The sequence below is a fragment of the Pelecanus crispus genome, chromosome 1 (assembly GCF_030463565.1).
Source record: "Pelecanus crispus isolate bPelCri1 chromosome 1, bPelCri1.pri, whole genome shotgun sequence".
In the NCBI taxonomy this organism is placed as follows: domain Eukaryota; kingdom Metazoa; phylum Chordata; class Aves; order Pelecaniformes; family Pelecanidae; genus Pelecanus; species Pelecanus crispus.
The window spans coordinates 139,573,955-139,596,100 of NC_134643.1; the positions used below are offsets into that span (position 1 = coordinate 139,573,955).

The 22,146-nt window shown below is 42.0% G+C and overlaps 1 protein-coding gene across 1 annotated transcript in view; it reads right to left on the bottom strand.

Moving 5' to 3' along the window:
- Positions 1 to 464: 464 nt before the first annotated feature.
- PPEF1 (protein phosphatase with EF-hand domain 1) overlaps positions 465 to 22,146 on the bottom strand; it is a 30,031-nt gene continuing 8,349 nt past the window's right edge. The window contains 13 exon segments of the mRNA XM_075721837.1: positions 465 to 658; positions 1,138 to 1,222; positions 2,043 to 2,206; positions 3,210 to 3,316; positions 3,940 to 4,082; positions 4,697 to 4,882; positions 6,335 to 6,517; positions 8,671 to 8,820; positions 9,279 to 9,315; positions 10,843 to 11,009; positions 14,979 to 15,025; positions 17,122 to 17,236; positions 18,975 to 19,147. Of these exon segments, the coding sequence (XP_075577952.1) occupies positions 465 to 658; positions 1,138 to 1,222; positions 2,043 to 2,206; positions 3,210 to 3,316; positions 3,940 to 4,082; positions 4,697 to 4,882; positions 6,335 to 6,517; positions 8,671 to 8,820; positions 9,279 to 9,315; positions 10,843 to 11,009; positions 14,979 to 15,025; positions 17,122 to 17,236; positions 18,975 to 19,147 (1,751 nt within the window).

The following is a 22,146-nucleotide window of genomic DNA, read 5'->3' on the forward strand; positions in this document are numbered from 1 at the left end:
CGGATAGTCCACAGCAGGCCTCTGTTGTGCCTGTTACATCCGCAGGGAGAGCCTGGTATGTTCCTTGCGGTCACCAGTGCTGTTTCTCAGCTGTCTCTAGGGACTGCTGAAAGAACCGTACCAAAGTTTCTCTTCCCATGGGCTTGTAGGTGCGACCTTGGCAGCGTTTACAGGTTAGATCGATGGGGGAGATGCCACCAAGGGGGGAATAAATTGTAAGGTACTGATGTGGCGGTGACACGGTCATACTGTAAGTAGTGGGGTTTTTCTCTCTTCTGTCTCATCACTAGCAGGTAAATACCATCCAGAAGGGAATAATGAAAGTCTTACACAGTGACCGCAGTGCTTATTGTATCAAGCAGCCCATTTATTGTTTGTTGGTCTGGAAATGGGTTTCCCAGACTGCTTATGACTCATGACAGGAAAGTGAGCTTCCAAGACAGCCCACAAGAATTTCTGCCTTTTCACGAGTTTGCCTTTTTCTCTAGCCTGTGAACCACGTGAAAGGCCTCTAAAAATTCATTGAAGTCGATGTGGCCATCTTTGTTGTAGTCTATGCTGTGGACTAGCTTGTCAAAGGAGTCATCATATACATCGATGCCCAGGTGAGAAGTGAAGAGTTTCCATGTCTGGCCAAACTCCTCGAGAGAAATCAGACCTACAGGAGACAGACGGCAGAGTGCTTTTTCCAGTGCTGTTTCCCCTTCCTACAGACACACACTCATGCATGCATGCACGCTCCTTCACTGCAAGGAAGTTACCTGCCTACCGTGGCTTGAGGGTGTTTTGTGATTTCATGACTAAAGGACATTTTTACTCCAGGTAATGATCTAATGCTTTCAACAGCGGAATTGAGAAAGCAGTAAATAGCGAGAGTGAGAGTGGAAGGGAGAAAAAGCCCCCGAAAGAGTGAAGCCAGTACTGGAGCTGGGATATGTGAGATTTTTTTTCTCAAGTTAGGCTCTGTGCGCTGTCCCTTATATGGTTACAGCCTGACTGCTTAAATTAGTCTTCACCAAACTGGAAAAATGACATCACCTCTGGTTCCTCTATATTTAGAAGCCTTAAGGAGGAAACGCAGTGGGAAAACTAGTATAGGCTGCCTAGAGTTGGTACAGTGAAGTTACCTAGACTTACCGGAGTGATCTTTGTCAATGACATTAAAGATGATCTCCAGATCCTTTCGGTATCTGCAGAGTGTCTCCACCAAAGCTGGCTGAACCTGGTTTTGAAATGCCATACAGGAAACCATTCAGACCCTGGTTTGAATTAGTTTAACCAACAGAATATGCACTATCCAAATCCCTGTTCCCAGTTTAACTTCTCAAATGTTTAAAAAAACCCAAACAAAACCCTTATGCTTGACTTCCCTGGAATGATACTTTGTGTCTTGCCCTGAGGAATAATCAGCTAAAACTTGACACTTTCAGCTGAGGCGGGCATGGGGGGAAGGAGCCTTTCACACCTCCTACCTTCAGTAATTATTTGTGGAAACAGGGATAATCTAGGGAAGACACTGTAAGCTGTGCACTCATACAAAGGTGTTTAGAAAAATGATGGAAACAGGGAAGTACCAAAGTACTATGCAGCCACTCAGTAACAACTGGATGCTGTAGAAGAGACCTCAGCCACCATTAAACATCTAAAAGTCCATCTCCAAATGTGACTCCCTCCTACAGGTGCCTGAATTGGCTCTGGAGCACATTTGAAAAGCTCCTCTCAAAGAGTGAGGGTTGAGTGCTCTGGGTAGGATTTGTCACATCTTCTCAGCTACGGTATCTAAAACGCCCCTGAGAGTCAACAGAAAGTAAGAAGCAGCTCTAGCGTGTGATTCATCCAACCTATTTTAAGCATCTACCTTAGCAGGGAACGATGATTCGTACCCTAGCAGTGCTCATTTCCCTCCAGTGACTATAAAAGGAAGCTCGGCAAGTAGTTCAGCTCTAGATGTCTACCTGATTGGCCAAACCACTGTCTTACGCCTCAAGTTGCGCCAAAAGCTGTTCCTCCAAGATTTGCAAGGAGGCCTTTTCCCTCCTTACCTCTTTTATAGGTTGACCTATTTTCAAATCATAAAAGCATGACATGAAGTCAACTTCTCCATCTTGGTTCATCTGTGCTAACTGAGACCGCAGCATCCTCCAGGGCAGTTCCAGCTGTAGGACAGACTCCATCGCTGCAGCCCAGTCACGGACAGAAATCTTACCTGCCGGAAGGGGTCAGTTCATTGTTACAAGTTGTACGTGACATGGCACAAATCGGTCACCAGCATGCCTTCTGCCATTTTTAACAACAGTTGCAAAACATAAATATTTTCTCCTAACCCTGGGATAAAAACCCTCATAACAATGAGCAGTGGGGTTGGACTAGACATTTCCATGGGTCCCTTCCAAGCTCAGCAACTTCGTGACGCTATTATGATGTTCAGCATGTTTTAATACCTTTTGAGAAAACCAGATTATGCCATGAAGAGTACTTCAGATTTGAGTTAAGCTGCAAGTATGGAGACCTAGGTTGCTGAAAACCCAGCAAGACAGAAATACATTAAACAGTTGTTTAGTGGCCAAAGAAACAGTACCATCACTTACTGATTGCCCTTTTAGGGGCACCGATAACAAACCAGTCAAGTGAGAAACCATCATGAAGAAAAGTTGTAGTTGTGCTAGACATCACTAACTCCTTGCTCCTATGTTCACGTATCAATGCGTGACTGACTTTTCTTCAGCTGATGGGTGAGCGTGTGTCTCCTAGCAGCACAGCTGGTCGACTTTACTCAACCATCCCCCAGAGTCAGAAGGAGACCGGTTCCCCCTCACAGGGACCCCAGTTCCCTGTCTGATGTCTGAAGACACTCGTCAGTGAAGGTGGTGACCTTTGAGCTCTGGAGCTGGATTTGCCTGCCCAAACTCTCTGCCCAACAACAAACACCGTTAACAAACACCATTTCCTTATTTGCCCATGCATTTCAGTTGTTTTCTTCTACCTACTTAAAGCTTCATCCCCTCAAGTTGTTTTCTGGGTCTAAATGCTTGCTAACACCTGTCCTCCTCTGTAGTCAGGAAGAACAGAGGATCAACCAGCCTCTGCTGCCCTCCGGCCTCACGCTGGCAGGCAGGACCCCTCTCCGTGGGCTTTGTCCCCTCTGCCCCCACCCACCGCATGGAAGCTGTTTTCCCCATGGTGGCAACTGGACAGAGAGGTAGCGTTACCTGTGCACTTGAGGTCATACTGTGTGAAAGCACTAGTGAGTTCAGACTTGTGAGCGTAAATCTTCTCTCGTAAGGACTTTAAGGCAGATGATTCAATTGTACTCACCCTTGGAGGGAAAAAAATGCAGAGCAGATCATTAAAGGATTTAAATCCTCTAGCACTTTATGCTTTTCAACATTCATTATCAAATTCTTATATCCTTTAGCATGTAGTATGTTTAGGGTCATCAAAAAAAAAACCCAAAACCAAACCCAAAACCAACAAAGCAAACAAAGCCCCATAAGAATAATCTGAATTTATGAGATAATCAAGTTTATGCAGGTAATTCTAAGCTGCTTTGCTTTAGTAAATCGGACCATAGTGCTAGGCCTGGCAAAGCTGTCATGATAAACTTTTTGGACTCACTTCATAACAGGATTTGTCCAGATTAATGCTGCAGCCTTAAAGCAGACCTGACAGAGAGGTGCAGGCCCTTTACAAGTCCCTGACAATTGTCTATTCTAACCATTTACCATGTCTAATTACCTTTGGGAGTTTCTCAGGAAACCAAGTTAGAGTACTTAGAACGTGTTTTGTCTACTGTATTAATTTTTAAATTGTAAAATAGAAAAACAAGGAAACCCAAGGAAAGTAGGTGCCTATTCGATTATTCAATCCAACTACAGATTTGTGGCAGGTACTCACACGCTAAGTGAGTACATGCTGACTGCATACAACACACAGCTTTACCTCTCCTGAAGATTCTGCCTGCGTGTGTACTTGCTGACTCGATACTGTACAAACCGAGGAATCAGTTCAGGATTCAGTTTGATGTATGCTCCCCGGTTGCTCCCCTCTTCGTAATAGTTAGAGGCAGAAAATATAGTGATCACCTGATCACAGGAAACAAAGAAACTGGATTGGCTAGAACAACTCTTCTTGAGACTGATTTCTGAAACTGATCTTCGAAAAACATGCAAGCTACAAAATTAAGTGTCTGCATATAAAACCAGAGATCAACAACTATGTTGTTCACCAAATTGCTTGCACTTTTCAAGTCAGAGCTCCAGGCCTATAATTTTGGCTCATCATAGGAAGACTTCATTTCAGAGGACAGTGTGATATAAACAGAAACCTGATTTTCAGGATTCTTGCTGGCCTTCCGGGACAGCATGTCAGAAAGCAGGGCCAGAAGAGAAATAAGTTAAAAGGCTTCTAGAGCCTTAGAGCATCTCTTGCACTGTATTTACACATAACTCTCCTCAGGGATTTTGTTGCTGGTCATTTCTTTTCACATGAGTAATAAGCCAGTCTCCACTCCCTGAAGCTGTAATGAATTTTGTTTGTCAGAACTCCATAATTTGTTCTAACAGCTATCTAGCACACAATTCCCCCAAACCCAGGTTAAAGAGGTCACTCATTTTTTAATTGACTTTGCAGACAAATCTACTGCAGATGTGCCTGTGAAAGTTGCAGGAGAATTCTACTTTACATGGCAACATCTTACCTTCCCATTGTGACTGATTTCATAACCTTCGGGCTTAAATTCATGAGACCTGATGAGCATCTTCAGATTATACCTTTCAAACAGCTTGGCAGTGACATCAGGGCCAAAGTAACAACCTCCTCCTCGACGCTTGTTTGGTGTACAGCCATTTTGGCTTCTTGGATCACTCCAGAGAATGTCAAGGATCTGTAAATAGCAAACTCAAGCAAGTGAGGACTGGTAGTGGGTGAGGACTGAGGCTCTGGCTGTGTAAAGTACTGGCCACGGCAAAAGCCCCACAATACAGAGAGAAAACACACCTGAGCTGACAAGTAGGTCTTGTGTTTTCTTCCTTTCAGCAGGGCATTCCTTTGGGCTGAAGCTTGTGTTTTACTTTTCTTAAGAAACATTATCTAGATTTTGGATGCACTTTTTCAGATGAAATATTATTTCAGAAATGTACCTCCTTTTACAGCTGAGGTTTCCAGACTTGGGTGGGTGCATCAGGAATTACACCTGGTACCTGGGCTACTTCAAAAAGAGCAATAGCTGCTGCCTTTGCACATAGGCATGAGAGGCATTTTCTGTTTCCCACTGCAGACGTGATAACCACACGGGTCAGTGGTTTTACCTCCCCTAAGCTTGGGAGTGCCTGCTCTAAACATGACAAGAGTTGCCTTTGGCTTTATTGTCTTGGGTTAGCTCATGTTTCAAAACAAGATTTTTCTGACATGAGGATGAATTATCATGGTTTAAAGTCACCTAACCTAATAATTCTGGTCAGTAGCAAACATTGGGCAAAATGTGTTTGTTTAAACCTCACTGGACAAGGTTTACACTAACACATTCCACTTCACGTTTGTGACCGTGGCTCAGTGGAGGCTTGGTTAGCTGGGGGAGTGCCAGATTTGAGGGGTTCCTTGTGCCCATTACATCAGTTTGTAGGTCAGATATGTATCTTGGGAAATCACAGAGACGGATTCTTGCTTCTCAAGAAACAAAACAAAAGTGTGTGCCCCTTAAAGCAGCTGTCTGAAGAGAAGCTTGGAAAAGTAAACTTACACACAACTCAATTTTGAGCTTCTAAATTGATGGGCACATTAAGCTTTTCAAATTGTCACAATTTATTAAATTACAGCATGACAAGAGCTCTATATTGCCTGTAATATTCAAGAGGAAATGGACAGCCAGAGGACAAAAAATTCCCATTCTTGAGTAATCAGCCTGTAGGTCTCAGGAGTTGGGGTTTTTTGGACAGTATCAGCATTCAGCTGCCAAAACCACAGCCAAAAAAAGGTGCTCACTATCACCAATAATTGCAAAGTGACCTATTTAAACTGACAACCACATATGTACCAACAGATCCAACCACATGAGGGCATGCAAACACATCTCATACTGAGCAGTTTCCTCCTCCTAACGGCTAAGAAAAGAAATCACTGGGTAAATTGTACTTGTAAGGTATAAAATCACAAGCCTCTTATTATCGGGTCTACAAAAAGCATCCAAAGAACCAATAGCTGGCTAGTATACTCCCAAGAATGATGGGTTTCTTATTAAGAGACAGTCCCCTCAGACTCAAACATACTGCCTGAACAGAGCACCTGCCGATTTTGTGCAGGAGGGGTTCGGTATCAGTCTGTCTTTGGTTTCACCTACTTGTTTCCATTCCTTCAGGGCAGGGTCTGAAGGCTCAGTGGAGCCCGATGAAGAGATGTGTTGTGTTTTCCCTGCAACATTCTGGTTGGCAACGTGTTTACTGGGTCTGGTGGTGGGAATTTTCTCCTTCACTTCGTCCTGTCTGTCTCTCACCGATTTTGGTGGCCGCATCAAAGATTTCAACTTAAAAAAAAAAAACAAACCAAAAAAAGAATTAAAGGATTGAAAGAGTTACCAGAACATAAAGATGATATAGAGGTGTCAGCTGAAAGGCACATCAGTTCCCGTTTCATGTACTCAATACTGAACTCCCAAAATGCCCTGAACTCACGGGTTTGGTGGAAGCTGCAGGTGTTTGGCACTTGCAGAAATTTTGCTTTCTACCTATCAGCGACCAGCCCCTTCACAGCTGCTCTCATATTCTTATCAAGACACACAGACTCATTCCAAGCCACAAGCAATCGCAAGGACTCACTATACAGCAAGTACAGTCTGGGCTCAGGGCAGACACTGAAGTGCCCAGCTTCACTGGAAACTGGAAAGGTACATGTATAGGGTACTGAAGATGAAATGGCATTCACTACTGCTCTGATACAGTAGCATGCTGCTAGGTTAATTTGGCTGAAATCAATGGAATATCACAAGGATAACAGTGAAACTGATGAAATATTACATCAGGCCCTTTTATTGTTAAATCAATCTCTTCCACTATGCATGGGCATTTGCTTTTTTGGAGCTGTGTACTATGCCTCCATGAATACCCATTAATACAGACTCTTCTCCAGGGAGTATCTTTTCTTCTCATTTGAAATTTTCTCATACTAGCTCATTTTTTGAACAAAAAAACCCCAACAGCCTCCCCCCCCCCCCCCCCCAATTCTACCCTTTAACAGAAAAGGACTGATGCAAACCAAAATGCAATACACTGGGTTATTCCCCAGTTCACTGACCAGTATTTGAGACCTGTCAGTTGCCAGCTGTACCAATTAAAATACATCAGTTGGCCTTGAGTGCTATTGCCCTGAGTCGTGGCCCACACGTGTCTCATTAGCAATGCTCTCCTGTGGCAGCAACTTTGACCTGTTAATTGTGCATTTCACAGATACCACATCAGTAACACGCTGAGCCCAGCCTTGCTGAAAGCATGGGCAGAACTCAGTTCACAGTTAAGACACCTACATCTGTAGTTAGGCACCCAATTTTAGTGTACAGTGGCATAGCCAACAGAGCCTAGACTCAGACTACCAGAAGTGTTCATTGCCCTTTTTCACACCTTTAAGAAACAGAGATACACCTGACTGTCCTGTAAAGCATTTCTTTCTGTATTAGAAAACATGAGGATGAGAGAAATAGCTGTAGATTCCACAGACGCTAGCAACAAGGTACACAAGGTTGCTTAAACATATATATCCTGTGCCACTGGGATGCTCTACCATGTCTGTGAATGAATGTGAGGTGGGCAGATATGAACGAGACCTAAAGGAGACCGGTGGAGGAGACCTGCAAAGAAGACTTTCTCCAGAGGCAGCCAGAGGCCAGAGGGGACATCCCTTGGCTACAGGGTGCTTCCATGAACAGCACTGGAGATCTGTGTCTGAGCAATGCTAAGACCTGGATCTCCACCAGATCTCCTGGATCTCCACCAATTATAAGGAGATCCAGGATGTCTGCTCACAAGCAGACATCTCGATTTAGTTGTCCCAATTGAGACCAAATCGCACACCATTTTCCACTGATTTGAAAGAGCTGTGTTTGCTCACCATTTCAGAAAAAAAATTGATGTTTCTGTCTTCTAAATCCCTGAAAAGCAGCAGTTTCTGTTTTCTCAAGGCCAGGTCCTGAAGTTTGATCCTGCTGGAAAGGCTCTCCCACATGTGCAAAGCTCAGCTGCTGCCAAGGAAGCACCTCACAGGTGGAGAACTTCCCCCGCACAACAGATGGCAGAAGTACAGCCCCAGGACAAAAGGCAGTGCTAAAAGGATGTCTCTAGATTGATTTCTAAAGTGTTTAGGAAAGCCTGAGAATTAAGTACTTATCATACTTTCCGGCTAATGCGTCATCATGGCAGGAAGGAGGTATCTAAATTGTTTTTAGCTATTTTAAAGTAAAAAAAAGATCCATGTTATTTTACAGCAGCCAAACAATTGGCTCCCAACACCTACTGAAACCTTCCTTCCTAAACACTGATTTTGAAGAAAAACATGACTCTTTTTTTCCTTACGTGCCTTATACAGCAGCCATTTCCTTTCCTAATGCAAACAACTTGATCTTAGCATTTGTACTGCTAAATTTTTTAAAGAAAACAAAACTAAGCCCACATGAATATGATCTTTTACCTTATTTCTCTCAAGTGCATTCAAGAAATCCAAATCTGTGGTGTCTGAAATCCCTCCGTGTAGGATAAGAACTTTGCTATCAATTATAGTGGCGAGGGGAAGCCAGCTAAAGACGTCTCGCAGAAGACGCAAAATCTGTTTCCCGTGGTCCTGTAAAACATACTCTTATATTAGGTCCTATTTCTGGCAGATTCTGTTGCTTCTATGTTCAAGATTTTGCTGAAGTGTCTGCCACAGTCTGTACGAACAGTTCCATCCAGGTGACACCCTGAACTGCAACACTGACAAACATGTTCTGACATTTACTTTAGGGCCCTTTGATTGTGTCTATAGCATTTTGTTTTTCTTTCATGTGCACCTCTTTTTGTGTTCTTGACTTGCCTTATGGATGTTATTTATTTCATCCCATAGATCTCTGAGCATAAAAGGCTAACACTTAAAATTGTTTTGTCAGTTATTCCACTGATATTCTAAAATAATTTCAACTCCATTACTACAGTCATTCTATACTACACCTAAATAAACTCATTGGAAGTTTCCTTGTTTACCCAGGTTTCATTTTACATGTGCAAGACTACAAAGAAATATAGGGGAAGGAGGAATCTTACCTTGTACTTCTTTGAAACTTCTTTTGTGAAGCCATATCTGAAAATAGGACAACATCATGAACTGGTTTTCAGTATGTCCCTTCTGCATGATTTTCTACAGTGTTTGCCAGGAGTTTTCTGTCCCTCTTTTTCTCTTGCCATTCTGTCTCACCTCTGTTTAAATGGACTTTCTTCTGCTCTATCTCAAGAATTGACTTAAACTGATTACTTGTACATGCAAGAGGTCAGGAACAGAATCCAGACCAATGATTATTAAGAGGCCTTTTCCCCATCTAAATGTAATAGCTTAGCAGTTTTCCCTTTTAGATACCAGAAAGAACTCTCAAAGGAACCTAACTGCTGATGGGCAAAACTTCCCACAAAACCTCCACAGAGTTTTTGTTCTAAATCACTCAACTTTATTAGACAGTGTTGTCTATCATGTCTTTTCCCCCACAAGGGACAAGGATTTTGATACCTCATTCTTTTAACACCAAGATATCCTTGGTGCAAGGGGTATTTTCACAACACCCTAATTTACCGATGTGCAGCACTGCTCATCAAAATGCCTGGCAGAGCCATATGCAGGAATGCATCTTTGCACTCAGTACCATCATAGACTTCGTTAATATTTTCCACTACTTTGGGTGGGAATTTTCCTACCTTGTAGATAAAGAAGCTGATCTTGTTTTATGTGGGTTTTTTTTTTTTTTTTCAATTAAGTGCTGAAAAAGAAAGCATCATGTGAAACTGATTCTCTTACGTGGATCATTAATAGGATTTGAACCTGGGCCTCTAACCCAGGTTTATGCCAGGGCTAAAGAGCAAGATATTCTGTGTCCACACATCAAATGGTACAAGGGATACAACAGGTTACCCACCAGTCAGTCACCGAAAGACTTACTGGGGCGGCTGAGAATTGTAGGGACCAGGACTGAGGAGTTCTTCTCACGTCTGTGAGATGATTTTGTCTAGAAGTCACACTTTCACTACAGCCAGAGACACTGGCTGCGCTCACTCCCTTGGCAGTGCTGTACAGCTGAGTACAAATATCTGTATCAGAAAATAGGGTCTCAGCTGTTCCTGCAATGGGGTAGACTGCCACCTCTCAACTAATGGACCTCCACAATGTAGAAGCTAGGATATTTACCCACTCCTTGTGTTTGGGAAGTGACATCTTAGTCTAAAGTTTAGAGAAATATCAGCTCCTGGTTTACTGGTTCCATTATATCGCATACGATGCCTTTTGCCATGCAGTGGAAAAAGCCAATGCTTTAACTAAATATAATCCTTCCATCCGTTCCCTTTCCCCAAATTTGGTACTCTGGAAGCTGCACTAAGCCCATTGACTTAAATGGATTGTGATTAGGTCAGAGGCAAGACATGACTCCTGTTCAAGCGCCTGTGTGTAATGAGGATGTTCTTTGCCCCCCTCACACATCTTGAAGATGCAGAGCTACACCCGAATACATAATAAAACATTATTTCTGTTTTAGAGTGTCACAGTGGCTAAAGCAGCGCTCAAAAGCTCCAACATTTCTAGTGAAAGGCCAGACACTCCCTCCCCCGGCCCCCTAAAATCTACCTCAGGTTCATGATGTAGTCTTCATGGTTTCCTCTATTCAAGTGCAAATCATTGGGATAGATAAGAAGAAATGCAAACAGGATTATCAGTATTTCCATAGAATTTTTCCCTCTGTCAACAAAATCACCGTTAAAGACATAACGGTTTTGTTCTGAAGGCAGACCATTCTGCAGAAGGAAACAAAACCAAGGACATTTAGAGACACTTCTATGCTACTCTAATAAAGGAAACAGCATTTCAAATGAGATCACATTGCTAGAAAATCTGAAAAAAACCCGCACAACAGCAAGATCTAAACTACGGCATTTATTTCCGCTGCTTAGAACAAAAATCTCTGTATCAGACAACCTGTACGAGCCATCAGAGAAGAGATGACCTCTCTGACTGTTCTTATGATGCCATCTCTAATCCTTTCCTCTACCTATTAAATTAAATTGAAAGGGACTGATAGGAACATTATTCTTCTAATAAAATATACTTTTTTGTTAATGCAACTGCTGCCAGGAAGTTATGCACTTGCAAATAGAAAGGAGTCATTCATTTTGAATGGAAGACAAGAAATCCATGAAAAATGATCTTCTGACACAAGTCTGAAGGTTCTTATGCTTCCTTACACAGTAAGAAAATGGATTTCATATATTTACATTCTTTGCAGTGTATGCTTCTAAAACTCCTGAGAAAGACTGTAGTCCAGAGGACATAAAATCTTAATATAGAACTCTGAAGAACTTTGATTCCAGTTGCTTTAATCCTGAAAGCACTACTTGAATTTTACTCACATTGCACTTTGCCCCTGCCCAGGGCAAAGATACACTTGAACGCTAACAACCTGATCATTACAGGTATTTCCTACCTTATTTTTTCTGAAGATACAGAGCAATGCTTTATTATGAATGGTAGCTTACCAAAAGCTAGTATTGTTCATTGATGGTGCGTTTCATTAGATTAGTTATCAACATGTCAATGGGTGCCGTCAGCTTACAGAAAGTATAGCAGCAATTATGTGTAGCTTCATCATTTCCAATCATGAGTATCAGAAATATTATTTCAATTTTGACTTGCCAGAAAAAGGAAACCTCTGTTTTCACAATTGACACGCACAAGAATTATCAATAGACCATCTATAAAATCACATTACAACTGTGGAAGCCACTCTTAACAGGTCTGGCAGCATTGCAAGACATCCCACTTCCTAAATATAACTACTGTGTCTGTGTCCAGCTCTTCCCATGTTCCTATGGCATTCCCTGGTGTACTGCCTTAGCAGGTTTACTGCAGGATGCATGATTTGGTCAGAGACTCAATTAAACGTTTCATGTGAAACTGTTAGGAGGTCTCTTTTTTGTCCCAATCAGTGTCCTGCACTGTTATGTCGGGATGCAGTAGTGAGTCTTGGTCTCTTGATTCCCACAGCGGCACAATCCTGACTGCTGTAAACACAGCTTGCTTGGTTTTTGCCATAGCCTCTCCCCAGCTCTCTCCAAGTTAACTTAGAAGAGGCATGTGGTTGCTCTGTGCTCACAAGAGTGGCAATTTATGTGACTCTGCTAATGCAGTGGATTTTAGTGGTTTTAAAGAAGAAAGGACAGATTTCAGGAGTGGAACAGGCAGGAGAGACTCAGCAGCAGCTCCCGGAAAGACGAATTAATAAAAGCTTTGCCTTAAACCCGATAGGCATGTGAATGAATCACTAGCAGATTGTCAGTATACACACAGCCACACTGTAACTGCAGTCCTCATGGAAAGACAAATCTACTGAAGCACTCTCCAGACTCTATCCTTCTTTTGGAAAACCTTACCCACAACTCTTAGTTTTAAATGAGAGTTTGTTTCTTCCAACTTCAGTGTGACATTTAGTTTTGTTCCACGCTCGTGCAAAATTTTTATGTCCTTTTCTGTGGTTTCGAACAATAAGAGCAAAACTAAATTAAAGGCTGTTGCAGTTTCTGACATGACAGAGGCGAATGAGACCCTCTAATGATTAGCAACTTGCTGCTGGGCATCATTACTGTATCTGCTAGGTTAGTGATTAATTAACTTCCATTTGTCATTTGCATTTTCTACAGCTTCAGGCTATTTCTATCCGTAGCATCCATTTAACAATCTAACTTAGCAATACATAATTTAAAATTTAAGGGTTTCAAGGAATTTCAGGAAATGCTGTAATTTAATGGAGATTAATGCAGGGACTGAATGAACCTTACAGAGTGGCTATTGAGAAAGAAGCAATTATCTTAGCCTCACCCAAACCAGGTTTAAGAATTATACACACTATTACAACTGGCATTTTATCAATAAGCTGTAGATTGCTAGCTTCTGTGTGTTTGCTGTTGGCAGTTTGTAAAAGTGCTGTAACAGAAGTTCCCTGGACAGAGCCCCACGCTCAAGGTACCCGATCTACATGCAGGCCTCCAAAATGCTTCAGCAGCCATTTTAGCTCTGCATGGCTCTGTGCAGACCTGGGATCACTACACTCTTCATGGCACTGCTTAGGATTGCACCCTCTTGTTCAAGGTTATGGGTGGTTCATACCAACTCGGAGGAAGAAATCCCTTCCAACGGAAACAGAGTTAGGGAAGCAGAAAAAAATGGATCCCAGAGGCTGACTGTGTTCGCTGCTCGGCTGAGTACACTGCTCACAGGGGACAGAAAATACCGTGTCATTTAATTTGCTTCTAAATAACTAAGCAGCTCTATCATGTGCTCTCTATTTTCTCAACCACTTTGAAATGACAAAATATTTTTCCGTTTTATTTGGTTTGGTGGAAGGACTCCCTTAGAAGCTTAACAGAGAATAACTGGGGGTAAACTCCAGTGCCTGAAGTCAGTGGGAGTTTTGGCTCTGAATTTACTGAAGTCAGGATTTAGTCCTCACTTAGAGTTTTTTTCTCCTTGTAACATCCATTAGAGAGGGGAAAAAGAATCAACTTCTGTTTATTCCAAAAGAGTAAAATTCAGGCTGATTGCAGTTGTAAATATATCTGAGCATTTATCTTCAAAGTAGTTCTTTTTCCCATTCCAGGTCCTGTGTATGAAACCAATCTGTATCATACTCTTATTCCAGTTTCAAACAGGAAGATTGTCTAACTAAAATAACAGCTAAAAGACTGCAAGGCAAGGATCAGCTAAACGTAATTGATTGATTACTAAGAAAAGCAGAACTCTGTAAAAGGGTCTGATTATACTTCAACAGGCTTCAGGTATGCACTTGGGCAAAATAACCAAGCTTCCATTCAACAAGTGTCAGATAAAGTGTAACAAAGTTGGAAGCAGGGGGGAATTACATCATTTAAACACCTGGCTTAGCTCACTTCAGTCTCCATTCAGTGCAGATGAATGTATAAGGATCAGACACAAACTCTTTCCCCCGGAAAGCTCAAATCAAAGAGAGTATCTGCTAAATGAAAGGTGGTGATTCATGCTAAAGATAAATGTGAAACTAAATATAGGAAATTTCCCACATCTTTAGTTAAATATATAATTGTAGAAAAGATAGCCTGGAGCTTAATTTTTTTCACATCAGTAAAACAGAGCTATGCTTTTTAACATTAAAAAAGTGAGCAGCTGTTCAAGGATATGTAAAGGGTGCCCAATGTATATCCAATTTTTGCAGACTATGTGATTTCTTCCAAGATTTAAAAAGCTTTTAAACAGATTGCACTCTTTTTTGCTTCCTGTAAACAAATAATAATTGAAAACACTTTGCAGGTGTCAATGGAAGGCCTAAGTGAAAGCTTCTGCTTTTTTACTGGAGGGACAAAACTATGCATGGTGTAGTGTTACATCAAGAACTAAGTTAGCTCCTGATTTTAGAAGGCTTTAGTCAATATGGAATATAAAACAGTGGCAGGACTTTGGACACATTGCAAGGAACCCTCTTAAGTTTTAGTTCATGCTCCAGTCCCACATTTAGAAAGAGAAAGATCTCCTGGATCTCCTCCTTCACAGTGCGCAGGAGGATACGGGGAAGAAGAAGCTACAAAAAAGACACCATTCAAACTGTTCCAGGATTTGTGTGTGTGGTACATGCACATCGCATGTACAGTTCTAACAGTGATAAATCTGTCAGACATAAATACATGTTCTTAACAAGAAGTCATGAAGAGAAAACGCTACATCACAGACTGCCTACTTACCTTATAGAATATCAGCAAAAGATCATCCAGGTTTCCATGCAAATCTCCTACAGGAAACAAAAACACGATTTTGGGGTTTTTTTTAATTTTCTCACAGAGGAGGAAAAAAAAGGAATTATAAAACTGGAATTAGTTAGTCCTAACAAGTTTTTCCCCATGTTTTCCTTAGTAATTTGCCTTGTATTAGGATTAGCTTCATTTTAAGGTACATGCTGAAGCTGCTTGTCAAATCTGCCAATTAAATACTTAAAAGAGCATACAATTGTCTTGCATAAAGTTTTTGTTTTTCCAGCTGGATGTGAAGATCAGACCAGTCACACAGCCAAAGGTTCACTCAGGGAAGTGGCAGTAAGATGAGCAAACATATTATGAACCTGAAAAACAGAAGATGTCACTAAAAGACATGTAGAAGTATGATAGACTTCTACATACTAACAGGTTTAAATTTACTAAGTAGCCCACTATATACAGCACAGTTGAACATCTGTCTGATTCAGGGCCAGGTTTTGATTACTACAGGCAGGATTTGATGGAGACTGTCAAGAACTTGTCCGTGCTTGTATGCCTCAGTACTAAGGCCACAGGAATGACAGATTTGGCTCTTTCCGAGAGGTTTCTTTTGAAACAGGCAGGGGGATTTCACCCCAACACAAAGGATCACTGCAGCATACCTCCCCTCTGCATATGACTGAATGTCATGCTCACAGAACCAACCTTCTCACGTCTGTGACTCACCACCACAAAGCTACAGAACGGTTTCAAACCCTATCTTGTGATAATATGCTTTCACCACCAATGAGTTGGAAAGGAGAGAAGTGACAGTTTTACCCTGTCCACATGTTTTTTGTGCCGGTCTTTATTAATTATACGCCTGCTGAAGTCATTCTAAGGAGTCTTTCAAGCTGTGATAGATTTTCATCACGTATGTGGATGCAAACATTTCAGGTGCGTATTTAATCTGCATTATTAATTTGAAATTAAAGTAAAATGGGGAGAGGGATACCTTATTTTAGGGAAATCAACATTTTGGACTACTTAGTCTAAAAACTGGTCTTGCATCTTCTGCAGAGGATCTTTCTGGTTACAAAAGCTATTAGTTTCAACGGCAGCAAGGGACCCCTTTAGATGCTGTTTACATAATGCAAATGCAATACAAACACAAGGAGGTACATTTTGCTTAGTAAGAACATGCCGTGTAGCAAACAACTATGAATCCATGTTTCATTGGTTTGGAGAGAGGTTTTGTTGGTTTGGTTAACAAATTATTGGTTATACAAAACCTCATTTAAACAAACCCTTTCCTGGCAATCAAAGCAGGTGCATAACCACATCTTAAAAAACATTATTTGTTTTGCATGTGGCATAGCACCCTTCCTTATACCACTTTACTATTACACACAGCACACACTGCTAACTGTCAAGAGTTAATGTCACCATTACTGTTCTGTTTTGCAGCTACTGCATTCTGCGGCAAGTCAGGATACTGCATCCCTATCTATAATTTACAAAAGTGTAACAAAATAGACAGGCAATGAGCTCTTAGTTCTTTACCTTGCGACACATCACATCATTCTGTGAGACTAATTTGTTGGTTGTATAAAGACTGATCCATCCTCTTGGGTCCCTTTAGAAATGAGGGTTTATTATCATTTCAATTTATTCTAGATAGTCATGCTGTCAATGAAAGGTCTTGTTTGCCAGCCCTATTAGGCCCTCATTAAAATCATTACTGAGTAAATGATGATGGTAAAGTCTTTTTCTCAGTAAAATGAGAAAGCAGTGAGACTTGTAGCCAGTGATCAAAATACTTGGTGGCATTTTAGAGATGGAGGTGCAGGAATATTTAAGTTACACTGCAGTGTTAGCTGAATTAATACTGACTCATTCAGAAATGTTTAATGAGAAAAAGGAAGAGGACGTGAGGGACTTTCTTAAAATATACTTAGCATGATTCAGGAACTTTATTTTCTTTTGGTTTGTTCCCATTTATGCATTTGTGAAAAAAAAAAGGAAGAGGGGAAAGAAAAAAAAAAGCATCGAGAACTTTCTTGTAATGGCAACATTTGGAAATGTCTGTATCATCCTCTAACCACTTAGAATATCAACCAGTAGCCTAAAGTGGTTATTTTCTCTGGCACCTTACCACAGACAGTTATCTCCCTGGAGTAGGAAGTTGAAAGATGGGTGATATTTGGCATCTCCTTGAGAACTCTCCTAGTTTCACAAAGTAGCTGCAATACATAGCGGGCATGAAGCAGCTGTGAGAAAAAAAATGCAGGGAGAAAAGGGCGACTTATTAGAAGTAGCAATATGTCTGTCTGCTTTATTAATATCAGACAAGTATTGCCAAGATTATTTATACTACAGACCTCCGGACATGATTACAGGCTGTATGGTTTAGTGCTGGCAATTAGGAGTGTTCATAGCTTTGCACTTGCTTCCCAGTGAATAGATATAGAGCACTTAACCAACTTGCTTTATATATTTTCTCATTTTATTTCTAGTGTACTGTTTCTACTCTTCCCATCTACAGAAAGGATAAGAGACTGAGCAATATAGCACTCAAAATCATTACATAAGGTCATCTGTTTAAAGTAACTGAGGGAAAAAGAAAGGATGTAGTCCTAGCTGTGAGTTAAAAAAAAAACACACAAACCAATCAAAAAGACCTCAAAGGCTATAAGTGATATTTCAGCAAATTGCAAAAATAATGAGAAGGAAACTCCAGCAAGGGTTGCCTTGTGAAGAGTTAATCTTCCTGTTCACTGTGAAGATATTATGAGAATGCAACACGGAAGCTGTTGGTCTTCTCTGCTAATGCCTTTCATGATAATTTTGTCAGTCAGTGATTTTTAAGGCTTTTAATTCAAACACAGCTCTGAGGAAGTTTGGTAGAGGAGATGGGTGAGCTACAGACTGATTTTTCAAGATTCATGTTTTTAAAGCAAACAAAAAAGGCCAATTACATGTAATCATTTCCTTAATAAAATGTCAGCCATGGTAAGAGAAGAGAGAGATGACAGTAAGGTGAAGTCTGGATGGGCTCATTTATCATGTGCTTTACATTTTGCTACTTTTAAGATCAGCCTCCACAGAAAATTACAGAACCACCCTCCCACACCATTATTTACTAAATTGAAAAGCAAGATAGACCCTTATCCTTTACATAGTATATTGTTAAGCACAAATGACCACAAGTTCAAACAAAGCTGTGCCATGTAACGCCTCCCTGCCCCGCCCTCATCTTGTAAGAGGGCAGCAAAGGAGCTTGCTCAGGAACACAGACAGAGGATCAGCAACAGCCTTCTCAGTGCCTTGGCAGCCGCAGACAGCAAGCTTCTGAGACTTGTGCTATCACCCTGTTCCACTACATTAGCGATGCTTTATATTCACTCTTCCTTATGGTGGAGTCTTGCACACTCGAATGAGGTGATTAACCCTTGCACCTCAATTCCTCTAAAAAGAATGGGGTTGGGGGAAAAAAAAAAAAAAAAAAAAAAAGAGGACCACGCAAGGAAAGGAGCACATTCAACCCAGAAGATGATGATAACTATTTTCTAGGTTAGCTTAGGACATCTTCCCCAGCCCTGCACCCTCACTGATAATGCCTGCCTTGCAGCTGCTAAAGGGTTCATGATCACTGTAACCTCAGTGCTAGAAGCGGAGGTCCCCACTAGTCCCTGCCGCCTCCCCAGTGCTGCCTCTGGTGGTCATGCAGCCAAGTAGTGAATCAAATCTGGGAACTGCTCTGGCTGAGAACTGACTGCTCTTGATTTTGTTGTGTTAACTTCCAGCTAGATCGGTTTCCCAAAACAGCTCACCATGTACCTGTATGATCACATGGGGCTATCAGGAAAGGATAATGGGATGGAAAGGAAGGGAGCAATATCTCCTTGGGCACCAGTTTAGCCTTACATCAGATTCAACTGATTGTGGAGCTACAACTTGAGAGAGATGTAAAATAAGTAAAAAGAAATCAAACTAGTTGCAACTTACCTGTTCATTCCTGAAAGCATGAAGAAGAGCACTGGCATCTTCAACAGTAAGGGGGAACGAGAGTCGTGGTCCATAATAGGAGTCTGGAACGTCAATCGTCTTTTCAAATTCCGTTAAACATAAGCCTTCATCCACCACCCGAGGAACACCAGGGCTGGTGAAAATGTGAGAAACTGGAACAAGAGGGAAGAAAAACAACAATGTAGAAACTCCACCAGTCCCCCACAGGGCCAAAACAGCATGACCAGAAACGGGTGAATGTAACTGATGCTTTACTTGCTGCAATATTACAGTGGCTAACTCCTGCCTTGTATAGCGGAAGAGCTCCAGGTCTCCCCAGATTGTTTCACAATACTAAAACAAACGGACAAACCCCAAAACCAAGTAAAACCCAACCAAATGAAGAAACGGGCAAAAACTCTGTCCCAACAGCCAGTAGCTGTGGTCAGGATGCAAAACATTTTGCACTGAAGTTGTGAAGCAATCTGCTCTCATAGGTAATGAGAAACATAACCTGTTACAGACTTTCTTCTCCTTCCCCCCAAAGCAAGGAGATTCAAAAGTCATGGCTGATAATTCAATTACCATTATCTGTTTAAGGTTCAATATTACACTTTTAATACAGATTTTAAAGAGCCACTTTCATTGCTTTTATTTTCTATGTAAAACTTTTAGGCTAGATGCCAGCAGATCAGTGATTATTTAAAAAGTCATCAACAAAATCCTATTTATTCACAGTGGATTGCAAAGCACTCCTTTCTGGTACAACAGGAGACAATGCCAGCTTTTGGTTGGCTGCCATAAAACCACTGGATGAAATAAAGTAAACAAAAACATAGCGGTAAAAGTAGAGCATAGCTTCTAATTTTCCTGGAACATTGAGAAAGCAGGAACATTGCTAATAGCTTCAATCCAGTATTTTCTTGACATACCCTTGAAATGTAACTGAATCAACAGTAGATTTCAGTGTTTTCTTCTTGCAGATTGTCTTTATCATATATCTTACTAAAAGAGAGAACCAGACCCTAGAGGACAGTGTTCTGGCAGCTGCTGTTGCAGAGTTGCTCTTGTGAGATGATTGTTGTAAACACTTTTTGCTGGGCTACAGGTAAGTTTTCTATAACCTTGATTAGATGCAACTGGAAATAAAAATGTATTATTTATTGCTGGAGGAATACCCTTGGCTGTGACTCAAAACTCACAGCAGCCAAAACCAGCATGTGGCCTCATAAATTACGAGATTCATAAAGGCCAGCTTGTCTTGTAACTGGATAAAATCCATATTGAAGAAATAAATAGATAAAAATACACTTTTTATCAGCTCTGGATTACAAACACACACACCCCTTTTTTTATCAGCTCTTCTGCTGTGAGCTGATTAGCACATTCGGTGTATAGCCATGTAAATGGATTAAGGCATCAAGTAACAGCAAGGTGCTCAGGGTTCACCATTTCCACCAAGTACAGTCTGATTTGTAGTCTTCCACCACAGTTACCGCTTTGTCTGGCTGGACACCAGAATGTCACTCAGACTGAAACTGCTTGTTCCCACATATTGATCAGCCAAGCACATCTGCACCAAGTCTCGTCCTAGCCCTAGCAGCATGTCTCTGGATGGCATCTGCCTCTGTGCCCTACCTCTCAGGCAGTGGGTGGCTACAGACCATGGAGCCAATTCCTCAGACCACCCAAATTCGTCATTGCTTGCACATTCTGGCCAGAGGCTCTCCTGACACGACTCCTTCAGAGTCAGCAATCTTCTCAGCATTTCAAGCCAGGCAGACACCTGCCCTCCCTTCCTGCATGCAGCAGGCTGCCCTTCCCTTTACCTCTGAACATGAACCTGCCTTCCTCGCAGCCTTGCTGCCTTTTTGGCATATGCTCAGGCCGAGAAACCCAATCTCCTTCCCTGTAGGGCGTATCTCTGCAAAATACACCCCATTTTCCACTTCTGGATGAGTTGTCGAAAGCCAGTCATGGCCATTAGCCTTAGATTGCACTTATGTCTCCTCAGGCAGTCTTTCAGCTGTCAGAGGATTCAGCAATGGGTGCCCTAATGCAGCCTGGGGATTAGCGTGCTGGCCGACGAGTACCCCAGCTCACCATAAGCCCCATGCAGGACTAATTTTGAAGGATTTGGCACCCTCCTCATTTTAGTCATCTAGTCGAAGATGTCTAGGCTCTTTCAGTCCATATTGAAAGGCAGGGATGAAAACTCTCAACGTGCCTAGTTCAGGTACCCTTCTTAAGACAGAATGAAATACCCTCTGCCAGTATCTGCATCTCTCCACGAACTACAGCGAGTGCAGGGAATGACCTGCTTTGTACTCTGACACCAGAGGTCTAGCCCAAGCTCAGTGAGTTGAGCGTTTGCTATTAGCAGACCCCATACAACTACCCTGCAGGACAATAGCCGTATTCCATGTCAAACATGAAAGCCCAGAGCTACATGGAGTCAGTTTGGCCACAGAAAGCCCAGGGACCTGGTTCTCCTGCCAAGACCACCTTGCCATGGGAGTTGTTCAGGGCAAGTTGAAGATGCCACTGCCAAGGATGTACTCACTAGCAGGGTAACAGCTCTGAATCAGCTCTGAAATAAGCTCTCTGTTCTGCCACCGTCCATCTGCCTTCAGACTAATCACTGGGGTACCTGAGAGCCCCTCTGACTCCCTCGGGAGTGCTCTTACATCTGCCAGATACTGATCCCCAGCCATCAGGTCAAAGACAGATGGACCTTGAGCCCACTAAGAGGATGAAGATTTCTATAATGCTCCAAACATTTATTCCTTACTCCATTCCTGGCACTGTAAGCTGCAAGCAGCTGTGACTTATTCCCCACTGCAAAAATCACTCTATGCAAAAAGCCTTGGAAGGGTGTTAATACTGTAAGGGAGGCATCACGGGCAGTGAAACTGCAGAAAACACCACTTTTCTTTGTTCCCTTTTGAAGGAAGGCGTGGTTCCTGCCCTGGTACCCTTGAGAGGCACAGCCAGGGGTGCCTTGGACTCCCAGTCCCACCACTTTGCCCCAGATGTTTTTGCAGCCTTCTCACCCTCAATATACCCACAAAAGAGTAAGTAAATGGGCCACCTTTTGCTGGAAAAGCAGTTTCCAGCTTTCTCTGACCAGAGATCTTTCAACTGAAAGACTGAGTAGGTATGCAGATTTTTG